The following is a 19723-nucleotide window of genomic DNA, read 5'->3' as shown; positions in this document are numbered from 1 at the left end:
AAACTCTGTATTAAATTTGTGTAAATTTTTGTTACACATTAATTAAATTATTTTATCCAGTTATATTCATTATCATTGATCTATTTTTATATTTTAAATTTGTTTGACATTTTCTTGCAAATTGTTTTACTTGTTTAGTTGAAACTTTGTTTCTTTTATTATGTGCTCATTAATTGAAAGTTTAATTTGCTAATTGAATTATTATTAATATGAAGTATTTGATATTAAAAAATTAGTATTGAGGCAAGGTATTAAATTTGTGAAATATTATTTTTATTGAGTTATTCACTTCCGAATATTTTGTGAGATTTTTGTATTCATTGTGATTGAGCCGTGAGCTCCTTATTGTGGAAATAATATTGTTGTTGATTTATTTTGGCAAGTTGAAATATTTGGGCACTTGAGGTGCAAATTGTGATATATTGTGATATTGATACGCATGCGGTGGTATAAGTTCTGGGTGTTGAAACACATACGGTGAGATAAGGGTGGCTTGATACGCGTGGCTAGTAGGGGAACTACTAGAAGTTATGCGGTGTGATAAGGGTGGCTAAAACGCGGGATGCTATTTCGAGAAAAATATTTTTCTTTAAAATTAAATGTGAAGGCTCCCGCGGTGATATAAGAAAATGAGATATTGTGGATTTATTTATGATTTGGGACTACAGGGTGGTACCTCGGGAATGTCCTTGTTGATATTTCTCTATGGCTGCACTTGTCTTGATTGTTTTGTTCTTCCTTGAATATGTAAATTCCTATTTTTTTTCTTCCGGGATGTATTATTTGCTCTTATTCTATGCAGTTAAATTGTGACATACTCCTTACTTGATTCATTCATCATTATTATTATTATTATTATTATTATTATTATTATTATTATTATTATTATTATTATTATTATTATTATTATTATTATTATTATTATTATTATTATTATTATTATTATTATTATTATTATTATTATATTGTTAAACTTTTCACCTTGCCATTATTATATTCCAGTAGGGCCTCACCTAACCTCATCACTACTCTACCGAGGTTAGGCTCGACACTTACTGGGTACCGTTGTGGTGTACTCATACTATGCTTTTGCACATCTTTTTGTGCAGATTCAGGTACTTCCTATAAGACCAGACATTAGTGAACTACCCGTATGCGGAGACTTCAAGGTATATCTGCCAGCGTCCGCAGACCTCGGAGTCCCTTTCTATCCTTATTATGTTATTTTTTCCTTATTCTCTTTAGACTCTGATGTATAGAGACACTTAGAATAAATTCTTAAAAGCTTGTGACTTATTTCTACTGGGTTTGGGGAGTTGTAACTATTTGAATCGCGGTTTGATTTATTTTATATGTAGATTTGAGTTTTAGTTTTGTATTCCGCATGATTGATAGGCTTACATATATTAGAAATTAAGTGCAATCACGACATCCTGCAGAGGAAAATTATAGTCGTGACATATATAAATAGCCAATTGAATTAATATTAATAGTATTTTATGAGTAAATGGCTGATATTGATAGCATTTTACGAGGGAGAAGCGTGTTCGCTTTGGAAGGCGAAATGAAATAGTTTTCTTTAAGCAAAGAAAAAAGAGAATTGAAGACCTCCGAATTCGATTAAAACTCAGTGGGCGTTTGGACATAAGAAATGTAAAATTTCTGAAAAATGTAAAAAAAATTTATGTGAAAATAATATTTGAAAATTAGATTTATGTTTGGACGTGAATACAATTTGGAGTTGTTTTTGAATTTTTGTGAGTGATTTGAAGTGAATTTTGAAAAATAATTTTTTTGAGTCTTTCAAATTTCTGAAAATTTTTGAAATTTAACTTCAAGTGAAATTTGAAATTTTCATGGCTAAACAATGATTCGAAAAAAATAATTTTTTATATGGCCAGACGGGGGCCTAAAATGTGCAAGTAAGGATAACAAATACTAAAAATGAAAAAGAATTTAGGGCTTGTTTGGCCATATTTTTATTTTTTTTTAATAATTTTTTTTTCACTTTTTTTCGAAATCAGTGTTTGTCCATGAGATTTTCGATTTCCTCTTGAAGATGAATTTAAGAATTTTTCGAAAATTTTAAAAACTCCAAACAGCTATTTTTCCCAATTTTCACTTTAGATTACTCATAAAAATTTAAAAATAATCCAAAATTATATTCATGTCCGAACACAGCTCCAATTTTTAAATACTATTTTTAGTTAATTTTTTTTTTCTTCACTTTTTTTTCGAAATTTTACAATTCTTATGTCAAAGCACCCACTAATTTCCACCCTCCCAAAAATCATAGCTCAAATAATTTGGTGGGTGTACATTAGTTAAACTACCAGCCGTAAACATGGAGGGAAAAGTGGAAATAAACCAATTTTCACACATCAAGACAAAATCCTTCCTTTTTTAGTCGATTATACCTCCACTCTCACTCATCACTGCATCTTAAAACAAAAACTCCTCGTCCCTTTCCCTCGTGTATATCGTCTCTTGCTAGGTGTTTTCTGATTTCCTTGTTAAATCTCATCAATTTCACCGCTCATTTTTACCTACAAAACCCCCTTAAATCCATTCTTTTCACTCTCCTAATTCATACAAATCACATTTTTTTTTTTGATTCATTTGTTGATTGGCAATGGCTTCTTTCACTGTTCAATGTCCCAAGATTTCTGCTATATTGAATGCTTCGTTACAGTCCAACACCACCCACAATCAGCCACAAGCTTCTGTTTCCTTTCGATCTGATTTGAGATCCACCTCTACATTGTTCCCTCGACTCCAGGTTTTTTTTTCTTCCATTTTTACTGCTCAAAGATTGAATTTTTAAATGATTTTTGTTGAATGCAATTTGATTTTGAATATGGGTTTTGTTTCAGGGGTCTACTCGACTCCAATCTGAGGCGTTTAAGGTGTGTGCCCAGCTTAATGAGGTAATTTACTTCTCTCTTCTTTTAAATGCAGTGTAGGGGGTAAATTCACTCAATTTTTATTATATTGCACCAAAGTCACTAATCTATTTTTCGTAACAAAAAAAAAGTACTCCATTTTGCCTAAGTATTACAAAAAGTCTCTAAGTTTTTTTTTGTAACAAAAAACTCACTCAATTTTGCATAAGAATAGCAAAAGTCAGTAAGCAAATTTGTTTTATAACAAAAAGGTTATTAAACTTTGTTTCTGTGATACTTAAGCAAAATTGAGTGATTTTTTGGTTATCGAAAAATAGTTATAGTGATTTTCGTGATACTTTGGTAAAGTTGAGTGATTTTTTCGTTACAAAAAAATAATTTAATGACTTTAGTGCAATAAAGTGAAAGTTGAGTAACCATCATGAAATTAACCCCTTGCTCTATTATTCCGCTAAGGCTCGCCATAAATGGTAATTCACGTTTGCATGTTAAAATCTTGAACTTCAACATAGAGGAAATGTTGGTCTGAATATGTTTATTTTGTTATGCAATTTTAAGGTTGTTATCCTCGAGAAGTCTACCAATTCCAAACTAGTTTCTGAGAAAAATGAAGAGGAAGTTCCAAAACCTGAGCACACAACTGCAGATGCTTCATCCATTCAAGAATTCATGTCTCAAGCTGCCCATCTCGTTAAGTGCGTTGAACTCTTGTCATGAATATTGTTCAATTTTTTTTTGGGGGGTAGGATTCATTTTTTCCATTTATTTGTATTCTTGTGTTTAGGCTTGTGGATTCGAGGGACATCGTGGAGCTGCAGCTAAAGCAAAATGACTGTGAAATAGTCATAAGGAAGAAGGAAGCAATGCACCAACCACACATTGTGGCGGCTCCTGTTGTTATGGCGCCTCCTTCTTTTTCACAGGCACCACAATTGCCTCCGGCGAGTGCCCCTGCCCCTGCCGCTGCAGCTCCAGCATCTTCCGCACCTGCACTTTCAAAGCCTAAGTCATCACATCCTCCACTCAAATGTCCCATGGCTGGGACGTTTTATCGTTCTCCAGCCCCAGGGGCCCCACCTTTTGTTAAGGTAAATACACACAATGCTTTCACCTATCTTTAATGGTCATGTTGAAGTGTGCTATAGGTATCTTCCTGGCGTGTTTAATGAATTAGCAAGTAGATAAAGGACTAACAACTCTAAAGCTAGTAAACTTGCATTATCTTCTTAAAGTTTGGGTCATAGTAGATTTGTCAAAGCAGGATCCTTCTACCTTCTTTGTGTGGATAGATGTTGCACATTTTGGCGCTCGGAAACTGGGAGAAAATGGACACTTAAATGGATCCTACTGATTGACTGTTACTCGGTGTCTTTTTTCTTTTCAGGTTTACTAAATTGAATGTAAATGGTCTACATTCCGTACAATATTACCCCCTTTTCTGTCTCTTATTACAATTTCGGCAGCGGGGGAAGGGGGAGAGGTGGCGATTGGTTCCTGGTACATGGCTAGTGTTCCATTATCAATAGGCAACGGGACCTCCTTGAAATTGTCATGAAAGACAAATGAAGTGAGGAAATTAGAAGAAAAGTCTATTTGTTTTGCCTTAACGATTGTTTTCCTTGAATTACAATTTTACTTGTTTGAATACGTCATGAAACCAGGCAACCAACCAATTAAGGGGAAATTCATGCTAATATCTCTCATACTTTTGTGGTAGCCTGCTCATTTACCTTTTTACTTTCTATGTTCTTGCCATCTTGGTCATGCAGTTGTCTCATAAACATGACTAAACTGATAATTCCCCAGGTAGGAGACAAGGTCCAGAAAGGACAAGTAATTTGCATCATTGAGGCTATGAAATTGATGAATGAGATCGAGGTAAGTTCAGGCTCAATATCCAACATTTACACTTTCCATGTAATATTGTTTTTTAAAGGTGCCCTTAAAATATATCAGTATTTTACATTTTGACGTTTACCTGCAAAAGACCCATAATTATAAGTTGTTGAATTTTAATGTCTAGAATTGAAAGTAATATTGAATTATCTTGTGAAGTTCTTGAGCTATGTGTGGTGAAGTTGCATGGGTCGCTGTATTTTAACTAAGACTATCGCAATACATATGAGATTTTCAAACTCCTTTTCCACCCTTTCCTCTTATCGTATTTTTTGAATCCTTTTATTAGGCTGATCAATCTGGAACTGTAGTGGAGGTAGTAGCAGAGGATGGTAAGCCTGTTAGTGTGGACACGGTATGTATCTCTCTCTCTTGGTTTGGATAAATTTAGCTTAAAGTTTTGGCATATTCTGCTGTATCTGATTTTCAATCTCTTCTTGCAGCCATTGTTCATCATTGAACTATGAGGAAGAGGGTGCAGCCTTGTAATCTGCTGTTAACATAGGTGGAGTCGAATATTGAGATATTTATAGATTGTATTTGGAGTTTTGCTTATAAACTCTTTTGAAACAATGCAAATATCTTTATAAAGTTGTGGTTTCTTTTCTCCAGTACAGTTGTTTAAAGCATATAGTTCCCACTCAAATTTTTCACAGTTCTTACCGCGGTTGCTTAAAACTTTAAGGGAACACTTCTTGATATAACTCTGTAAAGCATACTTTATTAAGAAGTAAAAAGGAAGTCAGCTTTAAGTATAATGTGGACTTTGTTTTTGCTTAAGATTTTAGATGGCAATGCACAACAGAGAGTTTCATCTGTCTGAATTTGCAGCATTTGCATAGATTTATTTTCCCCTAATTAATGTTTTACGACACCTTTGGGTTTTTAATGCACGTTTCTATCATTATGCCCATTACTTTTTTTAAGGGTGTGTTTGGAACAACGGAAGTTATCTTCCATGGAAAATATTTTTGATGTTTGATTGGTGAATGAAATATATATATATATATATATATATATATATATATATATATATATATATATATATAAAGAGTAATAATAATATAAATAAATTGGAATTCCAATTGTTTTGATAAAACTCTTTGAGTACTAAAGATTAATAATTATGTCTAAGTGTTAGTTGATGCAAGTAATATGAAGTTAAAAGTTAAACTAGCTGCAGTGAAAATGACTCCACCCATAAATAAGACCATAATGCAAGTAAACACCTAATATGGCTAAGTTTTTACCAAACTCTAAACAAAATAATAATAATAAAAAAGTTCTCCTACTAGTGTTTTCCTTTCATCCTAGATAAGCACACATTCTCTAACTAGAATTTGAAAAGGTCAATTCATGTTTTTTTTCCCCAGTGAATGACGTTAGTAGAACTCAAGTAGTCATAGAACTCCAAATGCTCCTTCCCTTTCTTTTTGTTAACTATATAAAAGTGGACAATTCATAGGGGATCTGAACAAAATAAATTTTCATTTTGTAAATTGTAATGGCAACTGAACATAATGATCTGATCACAGAATTTCCCCCTGGCTACAGATTTGTGCCTACTGATGAGGAATTGGTTAAATATTACCTTGAAAATAAGGTCCATTATCAACCTTTTCCAGCTCTATTCATTGAAGACATCCATGCTAAGGAATTTTACAACGAATCTCCTGAAGCTCTTGGTAATTATATTCATTATTTCTTTCTTTATCATTTCTGTCTTTGAACAACATATTACTCAAAATACCAAAGTCCGAACAGGGGAGGCTCAATGGGGAGGCTAGAAAAGCTTTTCTTTAGGCCCCAAAATATTAAGCCCCAAACGTTTTTAATAGTGAATCGTATTATATGCTTACTAGCTTATAACATTAGAAATATTTTCAACTTTGAATTAAATTTTTAAAATTTTTATACTAATAAATGAAGCTTTTTACTACAAGATCTAAGCTAATGTATAGCAAACACATGACTAACGTCTTATTAATTTAAATTAGCCGTTATTAATATAAATAATAATATTACTATGTGAAGTTAAATGCTTATGTTTTGTAAGAATACTACACCAAAAAAAACCCTACACTATAAGACACTCATTTTTTGCACCTGTGTATATAAATTCTATTAAAAATGTTTAAGGTATTTTATTAAAATTTAGCTTTATACGTCCAATTTCACTAATACGCCTTTGAGTCCGAATTGTCCTTCCAAATAGGAAAGGCAAGTCCTAATTGCCTTGTAGTCATTGTAACAAGCAAGAACGGATTTATTATAAGCTTCAAAATTAACTGAAGTTAGTAGATTTTAGCTTAAATCATGTATATGATATGTACAGATATTAAATTGAATCCATAAATTTAAATAAGCGGCATCCCGAGTGGATACAATTCTAATCATGAATCCGCTGATATGCTAGATATCCCTGATAGCTTAAGATATAGTGCTAAAAGTTTCAAATTTATTCTGTTTACTCATATTTCCTTCCTTGTTCTTGTTCCTCTCTTCTTTTATTTATTCAGTAACTAGTATTAGCACCCGTGCGGATGCGCGGATAATAATCATGTCAAATAAATAAGTTATTTGGATTATATGTAAATAATCTTAAAATTTAAACTTTCTCGGTAAATATAGATAATCATTGGATATTAATAAAAAACACTACATAGTGTTTTTTCATTGGATATTAATTTAATTGAATCCTAAAAATAGTCAGGAAGCAAAATAATAATAACTCATATTTATGGCAAAACAATAAAATGTTGAGACTAAGAATGACTCTTTGGATACGACTTGACTCTTTTACTATTACACTTGAACTCTTATTTGGTGTGTTGATATCTCTTAAAAAATATATATATTTTAAAATTTTAGTTTCTAAAACTTTATTTTTTAATAATAATTATTTTTATAATAATGTAAGTGAAAATATTATCCTTAATTCAAAACTCATTTTAGTTGGCTATCTAAAAATTTTAAAATTTTTTTAGCCAGTGAATTTATTCTCCCAGTATGACTCTATTTTGATATTTAACATTAACCATGTTAAATATCTGAGTTATTTGAATTATATGTAAATAACCTTAAAATTTAAACCTTCTAAATAATTATAGATAATCGTTAGATATTAATTAAGAAACACTACATGAAAAAAGACTAACATTTTCTCAAATCTCGTAGTGATAATTTTATTTTTGCATTATTCTCATTGGTGTCATTGGAACCTAAAAATAGCCACAAAGCGAAATAATAACTCACATTTATGGCAAAGCACAAATGTTGACACAATATAAACGATTCTTTGATTACGACGTGACTCTTATACTACGACTCGAACTCATATTTGGTATAATATTATCTTTAAAAAAATATTTCTTTTTTGAAATTTCAATTTCTAAAGCTTTATATATATATTTCAATAATGATTATCTTTATAATGATGCAGGTGAAGATATTATCCTTAATTTAAAATTCACTTTAATCAGATATCTAAAAATTTAAATGATTCTTTGGCCGAAAAAACTTTATTTCAGTATCACTCCATTTTAAGTTTATCGATATCTCTAGCCACAACTTTTGAATTTTAATACCCTATATATACAAAAAATTATTCTTTGAATCATTAAATATTAAATTAGCTGATTGTTATTATATAACATTGCATATATTGTCTTAAAATTGCCAAATAATTTATTTTTCGGCACCATACTTGGCTTAACCTCATACAAACTACTCAAATTGCATTTAAATTGAAATTTGAATATCATATCTGTTTGTTAGAAATAGTGAATTTTCAAAAACAACACACAATGTAAATAAAAAAAATATATTCTAAGATATCCTTATCTTATAATCTATGTATTTGAGTTGAAAAAAATATTTAAAATCGATGAGATTAACTTCCAAATTTTTTATACTCAACAAAGATGAAACATAAGAAGAAATTCGTTGTCATCTCTTATTTCTGGTTTTTAGATCTTTCATACATTTTTTTATATATTTATTTTCTTTTATCTTATTTTTATGTCATTCTTTCTTTTGTTACAAAAAAATAATTTATTTCACTATAAAAGGATGAGTTTTAATAGAAATTATCTACATAAGATCTTTATTTATATTTTTAGTCTTTGGCTGAAATTCTTTCATATTTTTCTTTTGGCTTTATCTAATCAGCCTAAATAGGTGCTCACCCGACCACTTAAATTTAAAAATTGAAGGATGTGTAATTTATATATAATCCATATATAATATGTGTATTATCATGTGTTGTCGGTATAATATTTATTTATATTAGCTATGAAAAGTAAACAATAAATCTGGCTGGATATTTATGTAAATATTTCATAAGATTTCAATTTTTTGAGTTTATCCATGATATGACTTCTCTTATAATAATTTTTAAAACTCTCTACTAATGTTCAAAAATATCTTATCTTTTTATTATCTTTGAAGTAGAAAAAAGTAAAGAGTGTTTTTTGAAATAATTTATTTACATTTAAAAAAAAATATTTCATGTCATACCTTTTTTTTTTTTTTTTATAAAAATATACTCTTTGTTATACTTGAAAATCGCTATAGAAACTATCAATTAGAAATCAATATCTCTCTTGTTGAGTTCGAGAAGAAAAAAAATCTTTCACATAATCTAATGATTCAAAACTAATATTCTTCAACGAAAAAAATATTATACCCTTGCAATATTGGCTTGCCTGCAGCTAAATGAAGAGGTTTCAGCTTATACTCTTCAATTCCTAGAATGTGCTAAATTGAAATTAATGATAGCAATTGTATAGCCAAAGTTTTGTTATTTATTTGATATCCATTTATACAAATTGACTCTTCAAACAAATATTCTTCAAAAAGAAAAGAAAAAAATATTTTTTTTTAAATATTGACTGATTTTTGTGATGTTTCTTTCTCCAATATGTATGTTTACTTCATTATATATGTAAGTAAAGTTTTATTCAATTTTTAAACTCTTTTTGTTATTTGGATAAACATAGACGTGTACCCTATATATTACATTTATTTTAAAATAAAGTCGCTTTATTCAAATCTAGCTACAGTGTTTTAAAGAACTATAATTATAAGGTTTTAAAAGTGAAAGAGCTTTATAGTTATATGGAGTAATTTTTTTTTTTGCTAGAGGCGAGGTAGTATTTAAATAATTAGAAAAGATAACAAAGGTTTCTAACATGATTGCATTTGATCATTAACCGAATTAAGTATTATAATATGATAAAAAAAAGATAAACTTTATTTTTATGAATTTTAAAACTTTATCTATAAATTCAAAATTATCTTTTAATTCAAATTCAGTTTATATATTATACAAATAATATATATATATATATATATATTATTTGTATTTAACTAAAATAGTCAAATATAGAATAAAGTTACCATATACTATTGACATTTATTAGCTTGCCGCTTGGCTTAACCATAATGTCAATTATATATGGTAACTTTCTTGCTTTAATATATATATATATATATATATATGGAATTTGAATTAAAAGATAATTTTGAATTTATAAATAAAGTTCTAAAATTTGAATTTAAATTAAAAATAAAATTTATCTTTTTTTACCATGTTATCATACTTAATATATATATATATATATATATATATTTGTATTTGACTAACATAGTCAAATATAGAATAAAGTTACCATATACTATTGACATTTATTAGTTTGCTATTATTATCATTATCACTAATTATTAGAATTGCTAGAATTATCATTAAAATTACATTCATCATTGACATCACTACTATATTTTATCACAACCTTTTTACTTAAACAAGTTTGTCGTCACTTTACTTTTAAATTCTATAGTTATTAAATGTAAGACAATATTTTATTAGTATATATATCATTAGCAAAACTAGGAAAAAATAAGTCATATAGCTGAAAAAGTATTTCAGATCAAAATAAAAAGACAAAGATAATTAAATTGGGCTTAATATATTTTAGTACAAGTTTGTGTATTGAAAAAGAAACTTGTCATTTGACTATTTATTTTTCCTTTTTTTATAGTGGAAAACATGTGCGGCGAAGGAGAATGGTTCTTCTTCATCCATCAAGATGAGTATTTTCGAGGAAAAATTGAAAAATTTCAGATTGTTGGAAATGAAATAGGTTTTTGGCAGTGCTTGGGAAAAGAATTTCCAATTTATAATTCAGAAGGAGATGTGGTGGGCTTCAAGATTAATTTGAAGTACTGTTCCAGATCAGCTAAAACAAATACTTGGATAATGGAAAAGTACCGTCTAAATTTTGAATGTGCCAGTACTGATGACGAAGAGGTAACTATACAAATTTGAAAATAGTAGTATATAAATTTTCCCTTGCATTTTCTTGAATTTTCATTTATTCCTCTAACAGGTTTCTACCTTCTTTAAATGAAAATTAAAAATTATATTCATTTTCAGAATAAATCGAACAATAAATATCTTTCAATCTTATAGTTTCCAGAAAGTGGATTTACTCCGGCTTTTTTCATAAATTATTTTTACCCTTTTCAAATACAATTCATGTAATTTATCATTTTATCAAATATTTTTGGAAGTTATTAAACGTTTGTGCATATGTACACTCACACAATTTAAAAAAATAAAATATTGGGAAGTTTAATAGAATAAAGTAGGTTGGTTTTGCATTTGGTTTTGGTTTAATTTTGGAAAAAAACTATTTTTTTTGTTAAGTTAAAGACAAAGTGACTGCAATATTATGAAAATATTTTGCTTTAGTCTCTTTATTACATTATCAAATTATTTCGTTTATGAAATAATCTCTCTTCTTTTGTTTTGGTACAGATAGAAGAATGGGTTCTTGGAAGAATCATAAGAGGGCAAAAGAAAGATTACACCAACTATTACTAGCGATTCTTGTTTTTTCAGTCAGAGAATATGGAAATCGCGTCATTCTTTATTTTACATCATTCTTTATTGATTCTTCATAATAATGTCGTCAAGTCAAGTTCTTGTTTCTTTTTTTCTTGTATGAATAACTTGGCTAGAATAGAAATGATACTAAATGATTGTTTTCAATTTTTTCACAAAATGATGTTATCAATAAAATTCACGATTTATTGCAATTACATGTCTACATACTTGCTTCTATGTGGGTTTTTTCTTTTCCTTTAATTAAACTTATTATACTTATTTCTCTATAATTTGTAATAAATTACTTACAACGATTACTTACACATTCAAACTAGATTACTTTTATTCTACACTATGAAGAAACACCCGAGAATCGAGAAATAAATATCTAAATTTCATATGTTACAAGAAGTTAGGTATTTAATGAAACTTAGACTTGAAAGGTAAACTTGATTTGTTTGTTGGAAGGCTTCTTATTGAAATTAGAATTTACATTATGAACCGATTCTAGACACACAAGAAAACTAAAACACCAAATTCGTGGAAATTGCTTCAAAGAATAAGTTCTAAATCTAACATAGGGTAATATATATTATTGTAGTACTTTCAAAATTCTTCAACAACAAGAATTTCATTATAATCATAGACTCTTGCTTTCATAAAAAGATAACATTCAGATGAACCTAAATATATGTAGAATTTGGAGGTATAGTTATTTGATTGGATAGAGAAAGAAAGCTCTCTCTAAAATGAAGAAAAAGTGGAATAATCAAAATGTAGCGGCTAGATTCTACTTTTGCAGTAGTGATTATTCTGTTATAATTTATTGAAAATAATTCATATAGTATTTCTTAATGGTAAAAGAAATAGAACAAGTTGCATTTGCTCGCAAGAAGAAAAAAAGACGTCTTTTCAGTTAGTTAACCCGTTGTGTCTTCTAGAATAAACTTAAGAACACATATAAATATATAGCCTTTCAAGAATTCTTTTAGAAAAAGCTCTTAAATATTAAAGGTTATATGTTCTAGCTAAAATAAAAAAGGAAGTGTGATAATTTGTGAAGTTTAAGTAATGAAGTTATAAAACTAGGATAAATTTTAAGTTGAATATATTGACCAATATAAGTCAGGACTTTTTGTGGGGCAAAGTTTCCTACTTTATTGAGTAAGCTAAGTAGGATCAATATTCATCATTTTCGGAAGCTTACATTAAAATTTTATATTGTTCAGACAGGGTTCACACGCAACGTACTTATCTAAGACTAATAGAAAGTAGTCTGAAGGAAAAAATACCATCCTTCCATTTGAGTCGAGTCCTAAAAGATATTAATGAGTTTCTCATAATTTTGATTTGGCTACATCAGGTTATTTAGTTCAATATGGGTTTTTTCCGCATTCGAATTCGCTTTCAATTATTTTAGCCTTTAACTTGGATAACATTTACGCGTGTGATATCTATGTTAGTATCAGTGCGTTCGAAACCAGAAAATCAGAGGAAAAAGAAACGTTAATTCAATAAACAATCGTAAAATAATTTCGAACCCACAAGTTATTTATGTGTCCTTAAGAAATTTAATCCCCTCACTGTTGCCCAAGGTTATGGATTACTTCCTCCCAGGATAGAGCGGAAAACTATTATGTAATACTGACAATCGAAATTACAGAACTTCAACGAACTCAACAAACGGAGCAAATCACACTTGACACTTTATTTATTTGGAAAAATAATGCAACAATATAGAAAAGAGGGGAGAAGTTTTTAGATTTTACATGTATCAAAAAAGAGGCTAAGCCTCTAAATTTATAGACAATGATAGTGTGAGATGAAGAGGTGCAATTCAAAATGTGCCTCTTCTATTTCCCATTCACACCCATTCACGAAACCTAACAATCCCCCACATGAATAGAAAATGACAATATATTTTAAAAAACATGAAAAAGAACTTGTGTGATTTGCAAGTAAGGATTAATCGCATCTGGATAAGCTGTTTTCCCTTTGAACTTTCTGTAGTGAACATATGTCGGATATACTCAGTCAATCAGAAGATTTGATATCTTTGAACCGTCGAGCTTTGGTGTATACCTAGACATCCATAAGTCACACAATCAACCCTTAACCATCTTTGGTTCTCATTATTGTGTCCATTTTAGCCATGAACACCGCCTAATTTCATAAGTGCATAGAGAATTGGCCGTACAGAACTCTCCTTGAAGCGGCTAATACTTCACACTTACATAGGTGATTCCTAAACGTATTATCCCGTAGATAAACTATTTGATATACCCCGTATCAAACTTAGAAATCATTAAAAAGTCTTAACGCTTTATCCTTGGTACTGAACATTGTCTCATCACGAGAATTGACCAAAAACAAATTTTATTTGATAATGTTGAACCGTCATTAATGACTTTGTTTGAGCTCCTTGAACCTAGATCTTGGGATCTCCAGTCTTCTAGGTAGAATTACTGCCACAATGACTTGTCCTCGGCCATAGTCCCATTCCCCTCAATGATCTTTCAACTACCTCTCTAGTTAGGCCTTTTTGTAAATGGAACCGGCACATTATCGCTTGATTTCACATAGTCAATTATGGTAATTCCCCTAGAGAGTAGTTGCCTAACGATTTTATGCCTTCGTCGTATATGACATGATTTCTATTTATAGATAATGCTCCCGACCCTTCCTATTGCTGCTTGACCATCGCAATGTATGCATATAGGTGCCAATATTTTGGGCTAAGATGGAATTTCTTCAAGAAATTTCAGAGCTATTCAACTTCTTCACCGGCCTTGTCTACGGCTATAAACTCAGGCTCCATTGTAGAGCGGCAATGCACGTTTGTTTGGACGATTTTCAAGACACTGCTCCTCCATTAATTGTAAAAATATATCTACTTGTGGATTTAATTTAGGTTGATCCGGTGATCCCATTTGCATCACTATACCCCTTAATAACCGCATGATACTTATTATAGTGCAATGCATAGTCATGAGTATATTGTCATGACAGTTCAATGCGAACTTCCTTATGCCGTAGACTAATACTGTGAAGACCAAAATATCATATTTAATTTAAACATTCATTTATATGTTCTAAGATCTCGAAAAGAACTAGTTATTATTTTTCGACTTGCGTGCGCAGTCCGTATAATTTTTCGGAAAATTTTTATGTGAAAAATTGATAAAAATGTGGAATAGAGCTTTAAAACTCAATTGAGTTGACTTCGGTCAATATTTTGACCAAACGGATTCGGATCAATATTTTGACAGTTCCAGTAGGTTCGTATTGTGATTTGGGACTTGATCGTATGTTCGAAATTGAATTCGGAGGTCCCTAGCTCAAATTATCGCCATTTAACGAAAAATAGAAATCTAAAGGCTAAAGGTTTCCAAAGTTTGACCACAGATTTGACTTTATTGATATCAGACTTGGATTGAGATTCTGAAAATTTGAATAGCTCCGTTATGTTATTTATGATTTGTGTGAAAAATTTAAAGTCATTCTGGATTCGTTTAATATGTTTTGGCACGAGTTTTGCAAAGTGAAAAGTTTGAAAAATCAAAAGTCCGAATCGAGGTGTGAATTATAATTTCGATGTTGTTTGGCATGATTTAAAACCCCGATAAGTCCGTATTATGTTACGGGACTTTCTGAAATATTCAGACGAGGTACCGAGGTGCTCGGATGAGTTTCAGATGAATTTCGGACCATTTTTGTTCAAGAATACAGGTCTGGTTCTGGTACGTAGCACCTGTGCAATTTTGGCCGCAGGTGCGAGGCCGCTTCTGCAAAAAAATTGGTCGCTTCTGCGACATGGGTACTGGTCACCTCCTGACATCTTCTGCGGTGCATTTCACGCAGGAATGATGCCGTTTCTGCGGCTGAGAGACCGCAAATGTGGAGGTCTCGCTTCTGCGGCTTCCTTCGCACTTCTGCGCAGTCGCTTCTGCGACGTGAAGGACCGCAGATTGCGGTCCTTTGCTGGGCAGCCCTGTTCCATAAATGCGAGCTTTGTCTTGCAAATATGAGTCCACAGGTGCGAAAATATAGTCCGCAGGTGCAAAAATGCTGGACAGAACCCATAAAATTCGAAGTTAGCCATTTTTACTCATTTTTGAGTTTTGAGTCTCGAATTTAGGCGATTCAAAAGGGATTTTCACGATTTCGACTTGGGTAAGTATTTTATATCCGAAAGTGTTTACATTTCATAAATCCATGTCAATATTCATGGTTTATTTCGGATTTAGATGTAAGAAATTGAGATTTTTGTAAAATCTTCCAAAAATATAAAATGAAGATTTGTAAGCCAATCCGATGTCGAAATTCGATAATTTTTATATGGTTGAACTCGTATCGGAACGAGTGTTCGGTTTTCGTGAGTTTTTTTAGGATTCGAGATGTGAGTCCCACTGTCGATTTTTAAAATAAATTTTGGATTTTAATCTGAAAAATTAGTAAATTTATATAGAATCAATTCCTACGATTTGTATTGAGTATATTGAATTGTTTATTACTAGATTTGAGGATTTCATATACGAATTCACGAGGCAAATGTTTATTGGTATCTTGAATTTGACTGCAAATCGAGGTAAGTGTCGTAGTTAACCTTGACTTGAGGGAGTAGGACTTATTTGTCTATTTGCTACGTGATTTAATGTGCGGGTACAACGTATATATGAGGTGACGATTAATTATGCATTGTGGTTGAGTCAAAGCATGCGGGTGGAATTTGTTTATTGTGAATAATTGCCTATTTAATTAAGATATTCCTGCTCAAGTCATTATTATTTATTTGATCATTTTTCATGAAATTATTGTTGAATATTTTGGAAGGTGAGATCGGTATTCTGGCAGTGAATTGATTGATAAGTATATATCCCCATATTTTAATGCTCTTCCGAATTTATATTATTATTTCCATGGTAAGGAAGAGTGTAAAAGCACGAAGGGTGATGCCGTACCAATTTCACATTATTATTTATTGAATTATGAAGTGAGGAAGAGAGTTAAAGCACGAAGTGTGATGCCGTATCATTTTCAAAGAGTGTAAAAGCATGAAGGGTGATGCCGTGCCAGAAGAGAGTTAAAGCACGAAGGGTGATGCCGTGCCAGAAGAGAGTTAAAGCACGAAGGGTGATACCGTGCCAGAAGAGAGTTAAAGCACGAAGGGTAATGTCATGTCAATCTTATTATTTATTTATCAATTTATGGAAAGAATGAGAGTAAAAGCACGAAGGGTGGTGCCGTTCCATTTTTATATTATCAGCTGCTCATTTTATTGTTGATGAATTAATTGGCTGCTACGTGACACTTCTCCTGCTGAAATTTCTATATCATTCCCCTTCGCATGTTCCCTCCCAAATTTATAAATTGTTATCTATTGTGTTATTGTTGTTTCATATTTGTATATACTTGTACATGTTATTTACGTACGTGTCTTGTCATAGCCTCGTCACTACTTCATAGAGGTTAGGCTCGATACTTACGGAGTACATGGGGGTCGGTTGTTCTCATACTACACTCTGCACTTCTTGTGCAGATTTTGGAGTTGCTCCCAGCAGCGTACCATAGAATTGCTCGGATTCAGCTACCCAGAGGAGACTTGAGGTATAACTATACAACGTCCACAATTATGAAGTCCCCTTCTATCTTATCTTAGCTGTGTAATATCTTGCAAACAATTTGAATTTTATTCAGACCATTATTTATATTATCCTAGTAGCTCGTACACTTGTGACACCAGATTCGGGGATGTATTTTGATGATTCGTTTGTCGTGGTCTTTCACACTTTATTTTAGTAATTGACTTCCGTTTAAATTGATTTGTTTAAAAATGGTTAAGATTTTTTTTCTAACGTTGGCTTGCCTAGCAAGTGAAATGTTAAGAGCCATCACAGTCCCGAAGGTGGGAATTCGGGTCGTGACAAGTTGGTATCATAGCACTAGGTTACCTAGGTCTCACGAGTCACGAGCAAGCTTAGTAGAGTCTGAAGGATCGATACGGAGACGTCTGTACTTATCTCTTAGAGGATATGAAGTTTAGGAACAATATCACTTATTTCTTATTCTGTCGTGCGATTTTATTCTATCATTGATGATTGAATCATTCTATTATTATTCTCTCGCAGATGGCGAGAACACGTAATACATCTACCGACAGACAGGGACCAGATCCCCCGGTGGCAACTTTGACTAGGGGTAGAGGTCGAGGCTGAGGTCGTGCCAGGGGCCGAGATAGAGGCAGGGGTAGAGCTCAGTCTAGAGCTTGAGCAGCATCACTTGTTGTAGAACCTCAGGTAGATTTGGAAGCAGAGGTTCCAGCTCAGACTGTACTTGTTGTACCAGTCCAGATCCCGGAAGGATTCATAGCTACTCCAGTACTTCAGGACGCTCTAGTCCGTTTGGTGATCCTTATGGAGGGTATGGCCCAAAATGGCACATTTTCAGTGGCACTAGCCGTCTCACAGGCTGGAGAAGGAGCATAGACTCCCACTACTCCCGCTCTAGAGTAGATGGCTCCCCAGTATCAGGCTCCAGCAGCCCTGCTAGTTGGGGTAGTTCAGCCAGTTATTGCGGCATAGGCCGGTGATAGGCCCACCATATCTTCTGAGTCTTTATTGAGGTTGGACAAGTTTACTAAGATCTTTCCAGTTCACTTCAGTGTTACACCTTCTAAGGACCCACAGGATTATCTTGACCGCTGCCATGAGGTGTTAAAGAACATGGGTATAGTTGAGAACAATGGGGTCGATTTTGTTGTATTTTAGATGACGGGTTCTGCCAAGAGGTGGTGGAGAGATTATATGTTGACCAGACCAGCTGGGTCACCTGCATTGACTTGGGAGCAGTTCTCACAGCTATTTCTAGAGAAGTTCCTACCTATGAGAGAATATTACCTCAGGCAATTTGAGCATCTACAGCAGGGCAATATGGCTGTTACTCAGTACGAGACCCATTTTGTGGATCTAGCCCATCATGCTCTCCTTTTACTTACTACTGAGGGAGAGAGAGTGAGGTGGTTTATTTATGGACTCACTCACCTTATCAGGATTCAGATGGCCAAGGAGACCGGAAGTGAGATTCCCTTTCAGGCAACTGCTAATGTTGCTAGGAGGATCGAGATGGTTCTTGCACATGAGAGAGGGCGGAGGTCTGATAAGAGGCCTCATCAGTTCGGTGGGTTAAGTGGTGCCTCGTCTGGATGCAGGGGTAATTTTGGTAGGGGTCATCCTCCCAGGCCATTTCATTCAGCGCTCCAGGCATCCTATAGTGTACCACAACTCCTATCAGTACACCTCCGATCCAGAGCTTTTAAGGTGGTTACTCAGGATGACAGGGATAGTTTCAGGGTCAACAATCATAGTAGCTGAGGTCTTGTTATACTTGTGGTAATCTGAGGTACATTGCTAGATTCTGCCCCAGGCCTCAAGGTAGCATACAATAGTAGGGTTCTCGTGCTATGATTCCAGCACTGGTTGCTTCACCGCCTGCCCAACCAACTAAAGGTAGGGGTCAGGCAGCTAGAGGTGGAGGTCATGGCATTAGAGGTGGAGGTCAGGCCATTAGAGGTAAAGGCCAGCCAGTCAGAGGTCATCCTAGGGAACAGTTTAGAGTGGTGGGGCCCAGCCCCGATTTTATGCTTTTCCAGCAAGGCCTCAAGCTGAATCATCCAATGCTGTGATTATAGGTATTTTTCTAGTTTTCCATAGAGATGCTTCAGTTCTATTTGATCGAGGATCTACTTATTCCTATGTGTCCTCTTATTATGCTTCATATCTGGTGATTCCTCGTGATTCTCTGAGTGCTCCTGTATTTGTGTCCACTCCGATGGGAAATTCTATTATGGTAGATCATGTCTATCATTCGTGTGTGGTTAATATTGGGACTCTTGAGACTAGTGTAGATCTTTTACTTCTTGATATGGTAGATTTTGATGTCATCTTGGGTATGGATTGGGTGTCACCTTATCATGCTATATTGGATTGTCATGCCAAGATGGTGACCCTAGCCATGCCGGGTTACCTCGATTAGAGTG

The 19723-nt window shown here is 32.6% G+C and overlaps 2 protein-coding genes across 2 annotated transcripts; both read left to right on the top strand.

Moving 5' to 3' along the window:
* The first annotated feature begins 2430 nt into the window (after positions 1-2430).
* On the top strand, positions 2431-5390 carry LOC107802076 (biotin carboxyl carrier protein of acetyl-CoA carboxylase 2, chloroplastic-like). Its single transcript, XM_016625516.2, has 7 exons — positions 2431-2779; positions 2874-2927; positions 3462-3598; positions 3688-3991; positions 4710-4781; positions 5089-5154; positions 5243-5390. Exons 1-7 carry the CDS (start codon positions 2633-2635, stop codon positions 5264-5266), a joined length of 804 nt encoding a protein of 267 aa, XP_016481002.1. The 5' UTR covers positions 2431-2632; the 3' UTR covers positions 5267-5390.
* An 899-nt stretch (positions 5391-6289) lies between these two features.
* LOC142169926 (NAC domain-containing protein 101-like) lies at positions 6290-11813 on the top strand. The gene is made up of 3 exons (XM_075231868.1): positions 6290-6484; positions 10841-11109; positions 11620-11813. Exons 1-3 carry the CDS (start codon positions 6304-6306, stop codon positions 11683-11685), a joined length of 516 nt encoding a protein of 171 aa, XP_075087969.1. The 5' UTR covers positions 6290-6303; the 3' UTR covers positions 11686-11813.
* The last annotated feature ends 7910 nt before the right edge of the window (positions 11814-19723 follow it).

This window comes from Nicotiana tabacum, chromosome 15 (genome assembly GCF_000715075.1).
Source record: "Nicotiana tabacum cultivar K326 chromosome 15, ASM71507v2, whole genome shotgun sequence".
Taxonomy (NCBI): domain Eukaryota; kingdom Viridiplantae; phylum Streptophyta; class Magnoliopsida; order Solanales; family Solanaceae; genus Nicotiana; species Nicotiana tabacum.
This window is presented reverse-complemented; position numbering and strand designations above follow the sequence as displayed.